At 44.8% G+C, this 17983-nt stretch overlaps 1 protein-coding gene across 2 annotated transcripts in view; it reads right to left on the minus strand.

Annotated features, from left to right (window-relative positions):
• Positions 1-17983, minus strand: part of CARD10 (caspase recruitment domain family member 10) — a 51914-nt gene that overhangs the window by 20987 nt on the left and 12944 nt on the right. For both annotated transcript variants that reach the window (XM_074226872.1, XM_074226873.1), the window contains 7 exons: positions 16300-16437; positions 13087-13212; positions 5006-5197; positions 2421-2555; positions 1670-1785; positions 1416-1444; positions 644-767 (listed from right to left, as the gene is read on the minus strand). In XM_074226872.1, the coding sequence (XP_074082973.1) occupies positions 644-767; positions 1416-1444; positions 1670-1785; positions 2421-2555; positions 5006-5197; positions 13087-13212; positions 16300-16437 (860 nt within the window). The remainder of the gene's footprint in view (positions 1-643; positions 768-1415; positions 1445-1669; positions 1786-2420; positions 2556-5005; positions 5198-13086; positions 13213-16299; positions 16438-17983) is intronic.

The following is a 17983-nucleotide window of genomic DNA, read 5'->3' on the forward strand; positions in this document are numbered from 1 at the left end:
CCTCCAGGCGGGGGCAGGAAGAGCCTGTGGATGAACTGCTCGGCTAGGCCCACATTCCTGAGCCGGGCTGGACAGAAGCCACAGCCCCCACGGCAGAGCCGGGCTCCAGCTCCCAGAGGAAGGGGCCGGTGGGGGGCCCAGGAGGGGGGCCGGAAAGCAGCAGGAAAGAGAGGGAAGGGTGGTTCCTTCTACCCCTTCCCCAGAACACTGCAAGAACAAAACAATCCAGAGACTTCGGAGTGTGTGTGTGTGTGTGTGTGTGTGTGTGTGTGTGTGTGTGCGCGCGCGTGCTAGGGATCCTTGCTCATATATTCACACTAGCCTTGCCATAGACACAGCCACAGTCAGAGTGTCTCCAAAAGGGGCCAAACCTACCTGGGTGCTCAAACAAATGGAGGTAAAATATCTCTGAAAGTTCAATTTAAAGAGACCTAGATGTGGAGGCAGAAGCCTAAGTTCAGATCTAAACTAGGCCCCTAATGATCTGTGTGACCTTGGACAAGTCCCTTTACTTCCAGGATAGAAAATGATGAAGGCTCACATTCAACCTGGATCAATTCCAAAACCATGGAAGCAATGTGAAGACATCACCACCCACAGTTAGCACCCCCATGCTTAGAGGAAAGCCGGTTGGCTACAGTACCTATTCAACATCTCCGAGGCACAGCCACGGGCAATAATGGTGTCGGACTTCCCTGTGGGCCACAGGACATCCGAGGATGAGGATGAGGAGAGCCCAGGAGACCACGGTTTGAGGGTGACACTCCCTTGAGGAGGGAAAGAACAGGCATCTAGGTCAGTGCTGGCCCTTAGCCTGGGGCCAGAAGGCCAGAATAGATGGGCAGGAAGAGTAGCCCCATGGACTGGGCCTGGCCCTTCACCTCCCACATGTCAGAGCCCAGAGGTCCCTATTTTGTGGGTCCCAAAGCTTGTTTCTCCCAGATATCCTCAAGGGCCCCCGAACCCTTCAGTGATGATCTGATCTCCCTAACACCTTTGGGATCAAACCTAGTTCTAACAAGATCCCAAAGGCTTGGCCTAAGGGGAGGTTTTAAAAACCAAGACTAGATTAAATGTGACTCAGCCCACTCCTCTAGAGTTGGGATCCCTGAGAATCCCACTCCTGTTCCCATGAGGATCCAACTCAGGATTTCCCAGGAGGGGCCTATGCTGAGCTTCATCAGTGAAGAGAAGACAGAAAAAGGACTGAAGGAAGGTTCCCATCCTCCGCCATCCCCAGGAATACAGGAAACTGTCCCCTGGAAAGAGGGATTGAGGTTTCCCAAGGAGCCCAAAGCACTCCCTCTTCCCCTTCCTCCTATTCCTAAGTCCACTGAGACCTTGGCTAGGCTGACCCATCTCTGCCACTGACCCATGAGCAGCCCTGCCCTCCCACAGCCCATGGCCTTCACTACCTGGTATGTCGGATGTGCTGCTGGAGGACCTGTAAAGGGAGAAAGAAAGAGGATGAGGAGGATGGGGACAAAGGAAGCAGAGAATCCAGGCCAAGAGACAACAAGACTTTCCATCTCCTCCCCTCCAAGCCATCCATGAAGAGGAGGAAGGGGACAGGATGGGGAGGGCAGGGCATGATCACTCATAGAGCCCACCAGCCCCCTGGCCCAAAGCAAAAGGCCTTGCCATGCCTGGGTCCCATCATATATTATACCTCTTTGGGGGTGCGGGGTCCTCTTCTCGCTGCCGCCGGAGGATAGAGCCAGCGCTGGGGGGGAAGGGGAGGATGGAGAGGCGATTGATCTCCTTCTCACTATCCACCATTTCCTCCTGAGAAGAGAAAATTCAACAAGGAGCCTGGGGCTATTCTTTCAAACCCCTCCCCCCTCCAAAGAGCACCAGATTTAAGTCTGTACTGGCTGTGTGACCTTGAGCGGGTCACTTAACCCGTGGCCCTTTATGTCTTCATTCATAAAATGAAGATAGTTGGACAACCTCATTCAGGCTTAAATTTTATAATCCCTTAGCTATTCTGTCATTCACAGGTCAGGAGATCACACCCCAGACTAGTTGGGAGCAAAACTGGGGTGCCCAAATTGGCCAGTCTCTGAGCCAGAGCAGGCTAGCTTGCATGGCTTCCCATATCTTTCAGAGACGAGGAATCAAGAAATCCAGATCCATAAAAATAGCTCCCTTTTCTAAAGGACCCTGAAGTTTAGAAAGGAATTCCCTCTCCAACAATTCTCTGTGAGCTAGGGAGTAAAAGAACCAATTTTAGATTGCTTTGCTTTTTCTGATGGGGAAACTGAGACTCCAGGGAGGAAATGTGATGTATCCTAGGTGAAACAGTTGGAAAACATCAAAGCCAAGACAATAACCCAGGTTTCCTATTTCCCAAGTTCAGGGCAGTACCCACTTCCCTTACCCCATGACCATCCCTGATTCCTCAGAGTTTTGCCTCTTACCAGTGTATGGGGCTCAGATCCCCCAGAAGTAGGGGTGTCCCCAGCCACGTCTGGACTTCCCAGAAGAGAGGGGCACTCACTCAGACTCCAAGTGCTGCTGAGATTGGAGCAGAGGGAGTGGGAAGAGTTGCAGGCCTGTGGAGAAGGGAGGGAAGGTCAATGATGGGTCCACTAATCCAAAGGCATTATTGAACACTATGTACATGATCGTGACAGGACATGAACCACCAGCTCTGCCCTCAAGGACCTTGCGCTTTATAGAGATTCCAAAATGGTCACAGTCAAGGATAAACTCGATCTAAAGTAATAGAGACCTCAGCAAAAGGCTCCAGAAACAAAAGACCCAGGGAATGGCCAGCCATCCTCAGCCCAGTCTTCCCAACCTTCAAGATTCCTGCCTCACTTTGGGCAAATCTCAAATGCTGCAGCACATTCTAGCACTAAGGGTGCCAAGATGGCAGGAGCCCCAGAGGCCTCGGTTGATGGATCTGGGGGCACCAAATCCAGAGAAGAGACTCGGAGGGGAACAAGACAGCTGTCTTCATATACATATATATATATATATATATATATATATATATATATATATGTGTGTGTATATATATATATACACACACATATATATATATGAAAGATATTTTGTTATGTGGAAAAGGGTTAGATCAGATTTTCTTCACAATGGGGTGAGAGAAACTGGGGTGGGGGTCATTCTGATTATAGATTTAGGGCTCACCCATGAATGTGAGTCCTTGAGGGTAAGGACTATCTGGATTTTCTGTCTGTAGCCCTGGCATTTGACATATAAATTAATAATTTTTTTTACTCATTTCCTTCCTTCCTTTATACAATCAGTTCCTAACCTTAGAGGTCACTGACTCCAAGTCCTTACTGGGACCAAGAAGTAAAGGGACTTGCCCAAGGTCACACAGTCAGAAGTAGAGGCAAGATTTGAACCCAGGTCTCCTGTCTCCATCTGCAGCACTCCATCACTACTGAAGCAAACCTGCAATTTATCATCTTGGAGAATCACCTAGGGTACTGAGGTAAAGTTGGGTGACCTAGTTAGGGGGTGTGTCAGAAGTAGGACTTCAACCCAGGTCTTCCTGAGTCTATAAGCCAGCCCCAACCCCCATCCACAAAGGATGCTGCTTCTCCCCCCCCCCAAAAAAAGAGGGTATGCCCCATTTATAACCAGAGGGAGGCTTTTGGAACCCAAATCATTGTTTTATCCACCCCCTTTCTTTCATATTTTCCTCTTTTGACTGGATGACATCCATAAATCATCTTCAATCTCAGAGGCCTGAAGGATTTTCTTGTCCCCCTTTGTCTTTCCCAAAGATCAAAGGCCTGGGTCCCTTTACCCCCTCTAGCTTCAGGGCAGACAAGGCCAATTCACACTGCTTTGATGAGTAAAGATTCACAATTATAATCCATCTTATAATATAGTGAAGCCTACTGGGTCTTTACCCTGAAGAGATGATGAAAATGGGTAAAAACATCACTTGTCCAAAAATATTCATAGCAGCCCTGTTTGTGGTGGCAAAGAATTGGAATTTAAGTAAATGTCCTTCATTTGGGGAATGGCTTAGCAAACTGTGGTCTATGTATGTCATGGAACACTATGGTTCTATTAGAAACCAGGAGGTATGGGAATTCAGGGAAGCCTGGAGGGATTTGCATGAACTGATGCTGAGCGAGACGAGCAGAACCAGAGAAACACTGTATACCCTATCAGCAACATGGGGGTGATGATCAACCTTGAAGGACTCGCTCATTCCATCAGTGCAACAATCAGGGACAATTTGGGGCTGTCTGCAATGGAGAATACCATCTGTATCTGGAGAAAGAATTGTGGAGTTGGAACAAAGACTTAACTTGGGAAAAAAAACCCATTATCTTATTACATAATTTTGCTATCTCTTATGCTTTCTGTTTCTTCCTTAACGATATGATTTCTGTCTCATCACATTCAACTTAGATCAGTGTATACCATGGAACCAATGTAAAGGCTAACAGGCTGCCTTCTGTGGGGGGCTGGGGGGAGGGAAGCAAGAATGGGGGAAAAACTATAAAACTCAAACTAAATAAAATCTTTCTAAAAAAATAAATAAAAATAAAATAAAATGATCTTATATTGCCTACAAAAAAATAAGTAATATAGTGACACTCTGGGCTTTCCATCTGCCCTGCTTCTGTATCCTCTAGAGAAACCAGGCCCTTGCCATCTGCCCCACAGCTAAACCATCCTATGCATATTATACTACACCTCCCACACACAAATATAGACATAGTTGTGTCTCTATACATATCTTTGCATACATACACACATATAGACACACGAATGTGAGCTCCTTCAGAGTATGGACTGTCTGGATTTTCTATTTGTATTCATAGTATTTGACACATAAATTAATAAATATTTTTCATTTCTTCATTCATTCATTCATTCCTTTATGCAACCATCTCCTAATGTGTAAAACAAACCAGATTTAAGCCCATATCTGTGAGGATCAAATGTGCTGAGTCAGCATCCTAGCCACTTCCCAACCTGGTCCCATCCATCCCATTTGGGTCATTTGCCTCACCTTCATGCCGGCAGCACCTTGGGCCCTCTGGAGCTGGGCTTCCAGTAGGTCCTTGGCTCCCTCCAGTTGGGTGACCGTGGTCAGCAGCTCATCCCTCTCGGCCTCCAAGGTTCGCACCTGCTTCCGGTACTGGTCCTTCTCAATCAGACTCTTAGAATATTGGAGCTGAATATGGTCCCGGCTCTGGATGGCCTGCAGGGAAGGTCAGACCATGTCAGGAAGACTGAGTCCCATTCTGAATCCCATATTTAAGGAGGGAATCACAGCTCTAGAAGACTTAGGTCATTTTACAGAGAAGGAAACTGAGATCCACAGGAGGGTTCCATGGGGTCAAATCAAGATTTGAACTCACTTCTTCTTCATCTAAATCCAAGACTCCTTCCACCACCCTGCATGCCCATTACCCACTGGCATCTGAAATCTTGGGCTAAAGAGACTGATAGAAAGGAGTTCTTGAGAGACACTAGCTCTTAATGGGAAAGGAACCTGGAACTATATATTTATTCTCTTTCTTCTTTTCTCTCCCTCCTTTCTTCCATTTAGAGATAATTTGGGTTACATCCCCACAGACACCCACACACAAATACATACAAACAAACACACACAAATGTGAGCTCCTTGAGAATACAGACTGTCTGAATTTTCTGTAAGTGTCTAAAGCTGATTTGAACTCAGGTCCTCCTGCTTTCAGGGTCAGTGCTCCATCCACTCTACTACCTGCTCCCCCACTAGGGTATTCTCATCTATGCCAACCCCGTGCCTAGAAGTCCCCTCCTGAACATCCCTGACAAGGAGCCATCCAGTCAAAGCTGGGGGATATCTTCTGAGGACCCGCTCTCTCCCCAGCCAACTGACTTGCATGGGAAAGGGGGGACCCCCATATCAACTTAGTCCCAGGTCTAGTCCCCATAGCTGTCCCTCTTTGTGAAGTAGGTAGGAACAGAGGGTTATGAGTCTCCAAGAAGGTCTGAAAGCCAAAGAATCTACAGCCCCATTTCACAGAAAGGGTTAAATGCCTTCCCAAGGTCACACAGAGGCAGAGGCAGGGTATTAACTCAAGTCTTAGGATTCTAAATGTAGGACTGTCCTGACTATGCAGCCTTTTAAAAAACTTTTTTTGTTTTTGTTTTTATTTTATTTCTATTTCAATTGTCCATTCTCTCCCTCTCCCACCAACTGAAAAAGCAAAAAATACAACACCCAGGGCGGCTAGGTGGTGCAGTGGATAGAGCACTGGCCCTGGAGTCAGGAGGACCTGAATTCAAATCCAGCCTCAGACACTTATAATGACCTAGCTCTGTGGCCTTGGGCCAGTCAGAACCCCATTGCCTTGCAAAAACATTTTTAAAAAATACAACATCCATTTTGCATCTACAGTCATGTAAAGTGTATTTCCCCATTAGCCATGTTCTGGAGGGGGAAAAGCAAGAAAAATAAAGATGGGGGAAAAAACATCTTCCCTCTGCATCCATCATCCCTCTATCTGGAGGCAGAGAGCATTCAGAGGTCCTTTGGGGCTGTCCTGCCTCCCACTCTTAAGGAGGCAGAATCCACCTTCTGCTCACCCAAGTCAAAGAATGCTCAGGGAGGCTCCTCCCAGGGTGATGCAAGTGGCCCGGCCAGGCCCACACTGAAGGGAGACGGGAGCTGGGCCAGTCATCCTCCACAAGACTGCTCCATCCACAGGCTTCTCTGTCCTCTTATTCATTCCCTAGAACAAGCTTTGGGTGACCTCGAGGGAAGAAGGGAGCATCCCAGTCTCCCCTAATGGATTAAGCCGGACAGGGATGGAAGCCTAGGTCCCCTGATTCTGGGGGAGGAAAGAGCCAGAGAAGGCCACCCCCCCCCCCCCCCGCCAGCTGGGAGACGGCCAGGAAAGAACCGGCAAAGGAGAGATAAGAAGGGGAAAAAACCTGGCTGGCTCAGTAGGGTTGGGTTGGAGTGGGGAGGCCTGGCTCCTTTCCTGCCTCAAGTCCAGCTTCCTCAATCAATCACATTTATTTAAGAACCAACTAAGTACCAAGCCCTGGGGATACAGAGAAAAAGCCAAATGAGCACTATTTCTTATAAGAGTTTTGCTTTGGTTTTTACCCAATGAGAAAGAAAAGAGAAAATTGATTTTTATTCATTAAAAAATTAAATTAAATAGTATTCTAAGGGAGGAGACAAGAGGTATAGAGATTGGTTCATCCAAAAATTCATGCAGATAAGCTGATGCTGAGCGAGATGAGCAGAACCAGAAAAACACTGTCCGCCCTCACAGCAACATGGGGTGAGGATCAACCTTGACGGACTTGCTCATTGCATCAGTGCAACAGTCAGGGACAATTTGGGGCTGTCTGCGATGCAGAATACCATCTGTATCCAGAGAAAGAACTGTGGAGTTTGAGCAAAGTCCAAGGACTATGACCTTTAATTTAGGGGGGGAAGGGCAGCTATGTAGCACAGTGGATAGAGCACTGGCCCTGGAGTCAGGAGGACCTGAGTTCAAATCCAGCTTCAGACACTTAATAATTACCTAGCTGTGCGGCCTTGGGCAAGTCACTTAACCCCATTGCCTTGCAAAAACCTTAAAAAAATTTAGGGGGGGAAAACCATTATCCTATTATGTAATTTTGCTCTTATACTTTTTCTTCCTTAAGGATCTGGTTTCTCTCTCATCACACTCAATTTGGATCACTGTTCACCATGGAAACAACGTAAAGACTGACAGACCGCCTTCTGTGGGGGCCGGGGGAGGGAAGCAAGATCAGGAGGAAAATTGTAAAACTCAAAATAAATAAAATCTGTCTTAGAAAAAAAAATACATACAGAGCAAAAGGCAGATAACTTTAGAAGAGGAAGAGGCTTCCTGCAGGAGTCTTAAAGGAAACTGGAATTCTGAGAACTGAGGATAAGAAGGAAAAATTCCAGGAACAGGGTTGGCATTTCTGGTGGCAGCTAAACAAGACGGCCCTCAGTAAAATCCCCCAACAAATGGCTACTCAATGAAGAGGAGCCCACCACCTTCCTGACTAATCCATCCAATTCAGAAGAAAATGTTGATTTGTTAAGAAGTAGCTCCCAACTTGGGGAGGGCTTCAACTGAACTTCCTCACATTCCTCTACCCACAGGGACAAGGTGAAAAGCAAACAAAGACTCCCCTATTAGCAAAGTCATGTCTCAATCTGTCTTGAGGCCAGGGCTCGCCAGGACAAGAAATTGGGACTTGGAAAGGAACGACCCCAGGCAGGAGAGGAGGAAGTCTTGGCCCTAAGCCCCACTATGAGGTTTCTGCCCCCCCAAAAAATTTCTCAAAGATTGGCTAGATTGGCTAGATATTTTTGTCCCTTTTTATCATATTTGATCTTGTAGCATTAAGCAATCAACTTTTACTTAGCATTTATTTAAGTGTATGACCTGGGATGTGACTTCATCCTCCCTGGCCTCAGTTTCATCATCTTTAAAATAAGGGAGTTGGACCATTCTGGAGAGCACTATGGAACTCTGCCCAAAGAGCAATAAAACTGATCATACCCTTTGACCCAGCAATTCCAATTCTAGGCCTATATCCAGAAGAAATTATAAAAAAATGAGAAAAGTCCTACATGTTCCAAAATATTCACAGCAGCTCTTTTTGGCAGTGGCAAAAAAATTGGAAATTGAGGGGATGCCCATCAGTTGGAGAATGGCTAAACAAGTTATGGTACATGAATACTATGGAATACCATTGTTCTATTAGAAACCATCAATGTCGGACTCTAGAAAAGCATGGAATGAGTTACAGGACCTGCTGCTGAGTGAAGGGAGCAGAACCAAGAGAACATTGCCCTCATTAACTACAACCTTGTGAGACGATCAACCTCAATAGTTCAGAGAGCTAGGACAACCCTATTAGACTGGCAATGGACAAAGTTATCCTCATCTGGTGGAAGAAAAACAAAACAAAGCAAAACCAAAAAAACCAACTCTTCAGAATCTGATGAACACTTGATAAAAATTATCTCTATATCCTAATTCCTCTGATCAAAAGTGACTCATCTGTAGACTTGTTTATCTAAAATATGTATGTACAATGCTAACCTGACTGTTGGCCACTGGGCGGGGGAAGGGGAGGGTGGAAAGAAATTTTGTACCTTAAAAATATACATGTACATTTGAATGGGAAAAATAATTAATTAATTTTAAAAACAAAAACAAATAAGGGAGTTGAACTTGGTCCTTTCCAAGTCTACAGCTGAGATCTTCATGTGTCCCACCCACTACATATCAGAATCAGCAACAGAGATACCAACTCAAGGAGGCTTACAGTCTGGACATGGGAAATATGGAAGTCATATAAAGGATAAATATAAGGCAACGAGGATGGACAGAAAGGCCTCCCACGTAGAAAGAAGTGCTGCTGGGAACTCAAAGAAGTGAACCAAGGGAGCATTGCCGGGGCAAAGGCAAATATATGGGAAATAAAATTTAGCATAAGAAGAATATCAAGTGAGCTTGTTTGGGGGGGTAGGGGGGAAGGATGAGTCCACATTTTCTCTTACAACATGGCTAATATGGAAATAAGTTTTGCACGACTTCGTTTATATAATATCAGATTACTTGCCTTCTCAAAGAGGGAAGAGGGAAGAATTCAGAATTCAAAATTTTAAAAAATGAATGTTAAAGTTTTTTATGTAGTTGAAAAATATTGAATGAGATAAATAAACATTTCTTGGGGAAAGGGGAAGGGAGAAGACTACCAAGAAAGTCAGTTTGGCCAGATCTCCAAGTGTGTGATAAGGCTGGAAAGGTAGGAAGGAGTGGGACATGAAGTTTAGATGCCAGACAGAGGCTTTAAATCTGATACCAGCATGCAAGAGAGCCAACAGAAGTCATTGGACAGTGGAGTAAAATGGTCAGATCCATGCTTTAGGCAAATCCCTGGAGAGGCTGAGATGGAGTGAGAAGGGATGTGAGGTGGGGAGACAAAGGAGGAGGCTGTCTCCACAGTCCAAACAAGAAGGGATGGACTTCTCTAGGCAGAGGTTTGAAGTAAGCTCCCTGAGGGCAGGGATTGTGTCACTTTTCATCTCTGATTCTCCCATATCCAAAACTGGGCATTATCCACAGAGAGGACTTAACATTTGCTAATTAATCAGTGTTGGCTAAACTGGATCCTAGGGCCTGAGAGACAGAAGGGCTTGATTTGGAAAGGCCCTTTCAGCCCAAGATTTAGGCTCCCTCTGCCTTGGGCAATTCGCTCTGCTTCTCTGAGCCTTGGTTTCTTTTTTTTTTTTTTAAGGTTTTTGTAAGGCAATGGGGTTAAGTGGCTTGCCCAAGGACACACAGCTAGGTCATTATTAAGTATCTGAGGCTGAATTTGAACTCAGGTCCTCCTGATCCAGGGCTGGTGCTCTATGCACTACACCACCTCACTGCCCTGAGCCTCAGTTTTCATATGGAAAATGGGATTGTGAGATTAGTGACTTTAGGTCCAGGCTCTTTCTACTGCTATTCTGTATATGACATTTCCTGGTTGGGTTTTCTCTATCACCCTGCCAATGCCACCAGCCCCACTTTAATCCCTCCCCCTGCTCTCCTGGCCTCAAGGGCCTGCCCCCCTCTTCCTTCCCTTCAGTAATTCAAGACCACCAAAGTTGGGCTTTTTTCTCCAGCAACAAAGGAAACATAGGAAAAAGCAAGAAAATCAGAGCATCCCAAAGTGTTGAGTTGTAGATTCCAGGAAATTTATCTTAAGATAGTCCTAATCTGGCCACTAAAGCCAACAACAGCTTCCTGGACTAATTCCCATCTCCCTCATATCTGGACCCAATGTGACCACACAGCCAACCTCCTCCCGCCAGACGGCCCTGCACATCCTCAGTCTGATCTCACCAAGAACCAGTTCCTTTGACCGTGGAATCTCTCTGGCCTCTTTGAGCTCCCTATCAAGAATACACTGGTGGGGGGGGGGGGGGGGTGGAAGGAAGCAAGAATAGGGGAAAATTGTAAAACTCAGATAAAAAAATCTTTCTAAAAGAATACTGGGGGGGAGGGGGAAATGATCGCCAGAGTGCTCTCACTCCATCTCTTCCTCCTTTGAGGAAGAGATGAAAAATAATCTTATAAAAATAGCATAAAAGTAATAATAATAAAGTCATAATAATCACTTCCAGGAACTGGAAGCTGGTGGATTAAGCCAGCACTTATTTGTACTAGGGTGTTTAAGAGACTAGGAGAGAAGGGAAGTCTTCTGTGGAGGCCTTCACTGACCCTTGACTGTAGAGAAGAGGTGCAGCCAGGCCTGGGTTACTGAATGTGGAAACACATTGCTGAGAGTCGCTGATGGGTGTGTATGATGGGGAGAAGCCAACAAGGATCACAAGACCCTCAGTCTGGGGCACAGAGCAACTTGCAGGGCATCCAAGCATTGAAAAAACTGAACATGCAATGTCATTGATACAGAATTTTTTTAACTAACTGAAGAATTCAGAGAAACCTCAGAAGATACCACTTGAACTGATGAAGCTGAAGTGGGGAAAATCTTGTTAATCTACCCATCGACTAAAATCCTCTAACAATTAGAGGAGGAGGATTGGGGCTGGACCTGTATTTCATGGTGACAAGGAATTTCCCTATGAGGAAATCCCAGTACTGCAGTGCAGTTTTGGTTAGGTCATTTCAACTCTTAGCAGTAATCATTTCTACTCTTAGCAATAATTTCTACTCGGCAATAATTTCTATTTTTAACAGTAATTTCTACTCTTAACAGTAACAATTTCTACCCAGAGCAATAAAATTTCTACTCTTAGAGGTAATTTCTACTATTAGCAATAATTACCATTTTGTAGTAATTTCTATTCTTAGCAATAATTTCTATTTTTAGCAGAAATTTCTAATCTTAATAGTAATAATTTCTACTCTTAGAAATAATATAATTTCTACTCTTAGTAATAATTTTTTCTGTTAGTAATCTTTACTCATAGCAGTAAAATTTCTACTCTTATTAGTAATAATTTCTACTCTTAGCAGTAATAATTTCCACTCTGTAATAATTTCTTCTCTTAGTAATTTTTACTCATAGCAATAAATTTTCTTCTCAGTAGTAATAATTTCACTCTTAGTAGTAATAATTTCTACTCTTAGTAGTAATAATTTCTACTATTGACATTAATAATTGCTACTCTTAGCAATAATTTCTACTCAGTGATTTTTATTCTTAGGAGTAATAATTTCTACTCTTTGTAATAATTTCTACTTTTAGCAGTAATAAATTCTACTCTTCATAGCAATTTCTACTCTTAATAGTAATTTTTGTTCTTAACAGTAATTTCTACTCTTAGTAGTAATAATTCCTATTCTTAGTTGTAACCATTTCTACTTTAGGGCAGTAATTTTTACTCTTAGCAATAATAATTTCTACTCTTAGCAATAATAATTTCTACTCTTAGTAGCAATTTTTGCTCTTAGCAGTAATAATTACTTTTCTTATTAGTAATAATTTCTACTGTTATTAATCTTTACTCTTAGAAGGAATAATTTCTATTCTTAGTAATAATTTCTACTCTTAGTAGTCATTTTTGCTCCCAGCAGTAATTTCTACTCAGCTATAATTTCTACTCTTAGTAGCAATGATTTCTATTCTTTAGTAGTCATTTTTGCTCCTAAGAATAATTTCTATTCTTAGCAGTAATAATTTCTACTCTTAGCAGTAATTTCAATACTTAGAATGCCACTGAAGAGGATAGGTGATTTCCCAGAGAACAGGACTTGAACCCAGGTCTTCCTGACACTGAGGCTGAATCTCTAATCACTAGTCCTCACTTTTCCATCTTCTTATAGGATCAGAGGTAGAAGAGACTCTAGAACCCATAGAATATAATTCTCTCATTTTACAGATGATGTAACTGGCACCTAGTGAAAGGGGAAGTAGCCTGACAGAAGTCATATAGAGACAAGATTAGGATGAAGGGCAGTGGGCATCAATTACGACAGGCTGCCACATCATCAAGATCCCTCCCACTCCGCTGCCCACAGAAAGGGAACCTCCCACCTTGGCGAATAGGGAACCAGCTAGGAGCTCTCATTCAAGCACAATTTGGGCAGAAGGGTGACTTACCTGGTCCCTCTCCTTCTCTATCTCCTCCAGTTGCACCAGGACGGTTGCCATTCGATGCTTATAGAGGCCACAGTCTTTCTGCAGTGTCCGATGCTTGAGCTGTAGGTCTTCCATCTCCCGTAGGTACTATGAAGGAAGCATCAGGAAACCATATTTGCAGGTGGCACTCACATTCCCCTGGCACTTTACAGTTTGCAAAGGGCTTTCCTGTATTGCAGCCCTTGCAGCTGCTATGATAACTGCTATGGAAACTAGGAAGCCACCTTATGGTTAGAATGGGGACTCGAGAAGACAGAGAGTTCAAGTCCTGCCTTAGATGCCTATCAGCTGTGAGGCCCTGGTCACGTCAGTCAACCTCAGTTTTCTCATCTACAAAATGGGGGGCGATAAAAGAACCTCCCTTACAGGGTTTTGTAAGGATCAAATAAAATAACATACAAAGTGCTTTTTTTTAAAAGTGATACGTAAATGCTGGCTGTTGTTATTATTAAATATTAGGGACGATTTATTAATAGGAAAGTCTGGTTGTCCCTATTTTGAAGATCACAGATTTGGGGTTGGAGCTAGCAAGGCTCTTTGAGGTCATCTAGTCCAATTCCCTATTTTTCCCCCCTTGAGGATACTAAGGTTCTCTTCCATTAGATTATAAGCTTCTTGAGGGCAGAGATTAGCTTTTGCTTCTTTTTTATCCTCCAGTTTGGTAGAAAGGAGAAGCTTAATCAATGTTTATTGATTGACTATCTATTGCCACCCCCCATTAGCATGTAAACTTCTCAAGAGTAAGGACTATCTTTTACCTCTTTCTGTACCCTCCACAGCTTGGCACAGTGCCTTAGCCAGAAGAGATACTCACTGATTGACTCCTAGAGAGGCAGTGACTTCCAAGGATGCTATCGAGACTCGCACCCAAGCCTTGTGCAGCCACATTCAAGGGCTTTTGGTTCCTCACACTACAAGTCACTGGACCTCAGTTTCCTGATCTGAAAATGAAGTAATTGGATGAATGGCCCTCCAGGATCTCTTCTAGCTCCAGAACTGTGAGCCTAAGTCCCTTTCCCTCCCTGGGCCTCAGTGAACCAGGACATGTGTGGCCCTCATCAACCACACGCTCTCTCTCCCCCTCCTCCGCTACCCTCCTCTGTCATCTTCAGAGGAAGTGGATCCCATCAGGAACCTTCAGGTACATCCTAACACAGAAGGAACATATATTCCTCAGGGCAGAGGCTTTAGTTTTGCATTGCACAGAGTAGATACTTATTGAATAAACTTTTATTCCTAACAATGGAATGACATGCGGTCGATGAATCCAATGGGAGTGGACTCCATGACCTTGGCCCAGTTAGAGCCATGATTCAATAGGCTGGGTCAGCCAAGAACAGGCCCCTCTAGAGAAATGACCAAACCAGTTATGGTTTAGGAAAATTACTGAGCCCCTGATAAACAAATATGAGAAATTCAAAGAACTAACTGAAGACAAAGACAGGAGGCAAGGTTTCTTAGTGAGCAGAACTTTGGACTTGGAGTCTTAAGGCCAGGGTTCGGATCCTGCTTCTACTGTTACGAGTTAGTGTAACACTAAGCCTCAGTCTCCACATCTGTAAAACTGGGAGATGGCTGAGATCCCTCTCAACTCTAAATCCAAGATCCTCCAATATGCCTTTCTGTGAATCCCCAATTCTTTGGACAATGCCTTGTTTTTAATAAGTGTCTGCTGAATGGCAGACAGATGTAAAAAGAAAACAGAAGTAGGGGAACAAACAAGGCTGAAAGGCAGATGAACTGGGCCACAAGGCAAAGACCAATATTGGTTCAGGTGAGAAGTCAATGCCACGCCCTTCCCTCATCCTTCCCACATCTCCCTGGAGAGGCCTGGGAACAAGGGCAGGCAGGTCGGAACGAGGCAGATGCAGTCAGGGTCTATTAGCTGTTCTGGCTGACAAGAAAGGATTTGATGGGAGGGGACAGGGAGCAGGAAATGACTGTTCCAGAGAAACAAAAGGCCACGGGGAGAATTGTTTTTCAGAGAACAGATGGGACCCTGAGGAAACCCAGGAATGGCCCCAAAGAGGAATCTCCATCACAATGTGAAAGAGAAGAAAGGTAGCAGGGCCCAGAGGCCCAGAGGCCAGGGGTCCTGGTCACTTGTCAGCTGCCCTGGCCAACTCCATTCCTCAGTATTCTCATCTGTAGAATGAGCACAACCATGCTCAGAAAAACCCAGGACTGTTGACAGTAACACTGCAGTGAAAGATAAATCTATGGAAATAGGAAGCATTGTTAGGGTATACCTGAGGATCCCTGATGGGACTCCCCCCTTCTGCTGCCACATTAGTCCTCCTCTGAAGACCACTGAGAAAGGGAGCAGAGGAGAGGGGAGGGAAAGGATGGATATGAAAATAGGAGGGTCCAAGGCAGGGCTGGAAGAGACCACTCCTCTAAATTACAGAGGAGGAAACTGAGGCCCAAAGAGGAGCAAGAACTTAGGCTTACAGCTCTGGAGTTGGAAAAGACCCTGCTGAATGGGGCAGCTAGGTGGCACAATGGATAGAGCACCAGCCCCTGAAGTCAGGAGGACCTGAGTTCAAATCCAGTCTCAGACATGTAATAATGACCTAGCTGTGTGACCTTGGACAAGTCACTTAACCCCACTGCCTTGCAAAAACCAAAAAAAAAAAAAAGACCCTGAAAGGCAGTTAAGTCCAACCACTTCATTTTCATTTGAGGAAACTGAGGCCCAGTGACTTGTCTAAGATCAGAAAGGTCACAAATGACAAACAGGTGAGATCTGAACACAAGGCCTTGGACTCCAGAGCCTGGGCTCTCTCCATTCTATCATAGCTCCCATTTCTACGGGCATTTTTTTAAAGTTTGCAAAGCCTTCTTCTGGACACAACTTCATGTGGTAGGAAATATAGCCACTGTTGCTCCCACTTCACAGATGAGGAAATTGGGGGTGGATCAGAGAAGGGAAGTCATTTTTTCAGGGTCACAAAGCTGTAAGTATAAAAGCTGGAATTTGAACTCTGATTCCCCACCCTCAGATTCAAAGCTGTTACAGCCTCTTAGGACATGGTGCAGCCCCAGATTGCATCTGGGTCTACTGATGCTGAGCAGCCTTGGAGGCATCCTACCTCCCCTATCCATCCTACTGAGAGCTCTCTGATCACTGGCAGGTAGATGCAAGGTTGGGAAGGGGGGTAGGTGGAAGGTTACCTTGTCCCGAAGCTGTTCCGCAAACTGGAGCTCTCCCTGGACATCATGGAGCTTCTGACAGAGCTCCTGGCGATCATCCTGAGCTTCCTTCCAGTCATGTTCTAAGATGTCCAAGAGGATCTGCTCTGAGCCAGGATCCTGGGGAACCACAAAGCACAGACACAACGTGAACTCCCATTGCACAGCAGGAAAAGGGCCCACAAGGCATGGGGGTCAGGAATTGTCTACCCCACCACCATCCCTAAGCAATGCCAAGCCACTCAAAGTAGAAGGAACAGAACCACCTGGGAAAACTGGGACAGACCAATCGAGAGGGAAGTGAGCAGAACCAAGAGATCAACTTCTATACGAGAACCACACTGAACAGATCCACAGCCTTGAAAGCCTTAAAATCTCCAATGTATGCAATGACCAACCATGAATGTGGAGGACCAAGGATGAACTCTGTGGCCTATAATCCAGTTTGGACTCAGGAAGCAGAATAAGACACATATTTTGGATACTGCCAATATAGGAATTTGTTTTACTTATTTGTTACAAGGGTTTTCTGTTTTGTTTTGTTTTGTTTTAATTGGGACAGAAGTGGGAGGGAGAGAAATAAATGCTTGTTAATTGAAAAAGTAAAGCAAGCAGAGTAAACGTCCTGGAGAGAACACATGGCGAAAAGTGGAAATTTGTTTTGCATGACTTCATATGTGGAACAGGCATTGTAGTGCTTGCCTTCTCAATGCGTGGGGAAGGGAAGTAATTTGCAAGTGATAATAAAATAAAGTAGGATGGAAAAAGAGAAAGGAAGACAGGAAGGAAGGAAGGAAGGAAGGAAGGAAGGAAGGAAGGAAGGAAGGAAGGAAGGAAGGAAGGAAGGAAGGAAGGAAGGAAGGAAGGAGGGAAGGAGGGAAGGAGGGAAGGAGGGAAGGAAGGAAGGAAGGAAGGAAGGAAGGAAGGAAGGAAGGAAGGAAGGAAGGAAGGAAGGAAGGAAGAACAAGAAATGATGATGATGCTGATCCTTCATTCTCAAAAAGACCATGACATCAAGGAGGTGATGTCATGATAAGCACATGAAATGGATTGGAAGGAGGGGATGCTGTGCTAAGTCACCAGCCTCACTTTCTTCTCCAGAGACACCTGGGTCCAGTGGCCAGATAGGAATCAGGAAGACTGGAGATGGCCCTAGAGGCAATCAGGGTGAAATGACTTGCCCAGGGTCACAAAGCTAGTAAGAGTCAAGTGTCTGAAGCTGGATTCAAACTCCCATTCTCCTGACTCCAAGGCCAGTGCTCTATTCACTATGGCACCTTGCTCTCTATAGAAAGGACAAGGAAGGAAGGAGGGAAGGAAGGAAGAAAAGACAAAGGAAAGGAAGGAAAAGAGGAAGGGAGGGAAGGAGGGAAGGAAACTGGGTTTCAGTTTCCTCATCTAAAAGAAAAAAAGAGGATTGGACCAGGTGATTTCTAAGGTTCTCTCCAGCTCTGTTATGATTCCAAATCCCTTCATTTCCTTGTGCCTCAGTTTTCTTACCTATAAAATAAGGGAGTTGGACTGAAGGACCTCTGAGGTCCCTTCCAGCTCTAAATCTGCTCTCCTAGGATCCTAAGGGCCTCAGTCTCCTCTTCCATAAAAAGAATTAAGCCATTCCTAGTAACTCTATGAGCCACAGAACTAAAGATACTCTCTAATGAGTGCG

This window comes from Macrotis lagotis, chromosome 2 (assembly GCF_037893015.1).
Source record: "Macrotis lagotis isolate mMagLag1 chromosome 2, bilby.v1.9.chrom.fasta, whole genome shotgun sequence".
In the NCBI taxonomy this organism is placed as follows: Eukaryota; Metazoa; Chordata; class Mammalia; order Peramelemorphia; family Peramelidae; genus Macrotis; species Macrotis lagotis.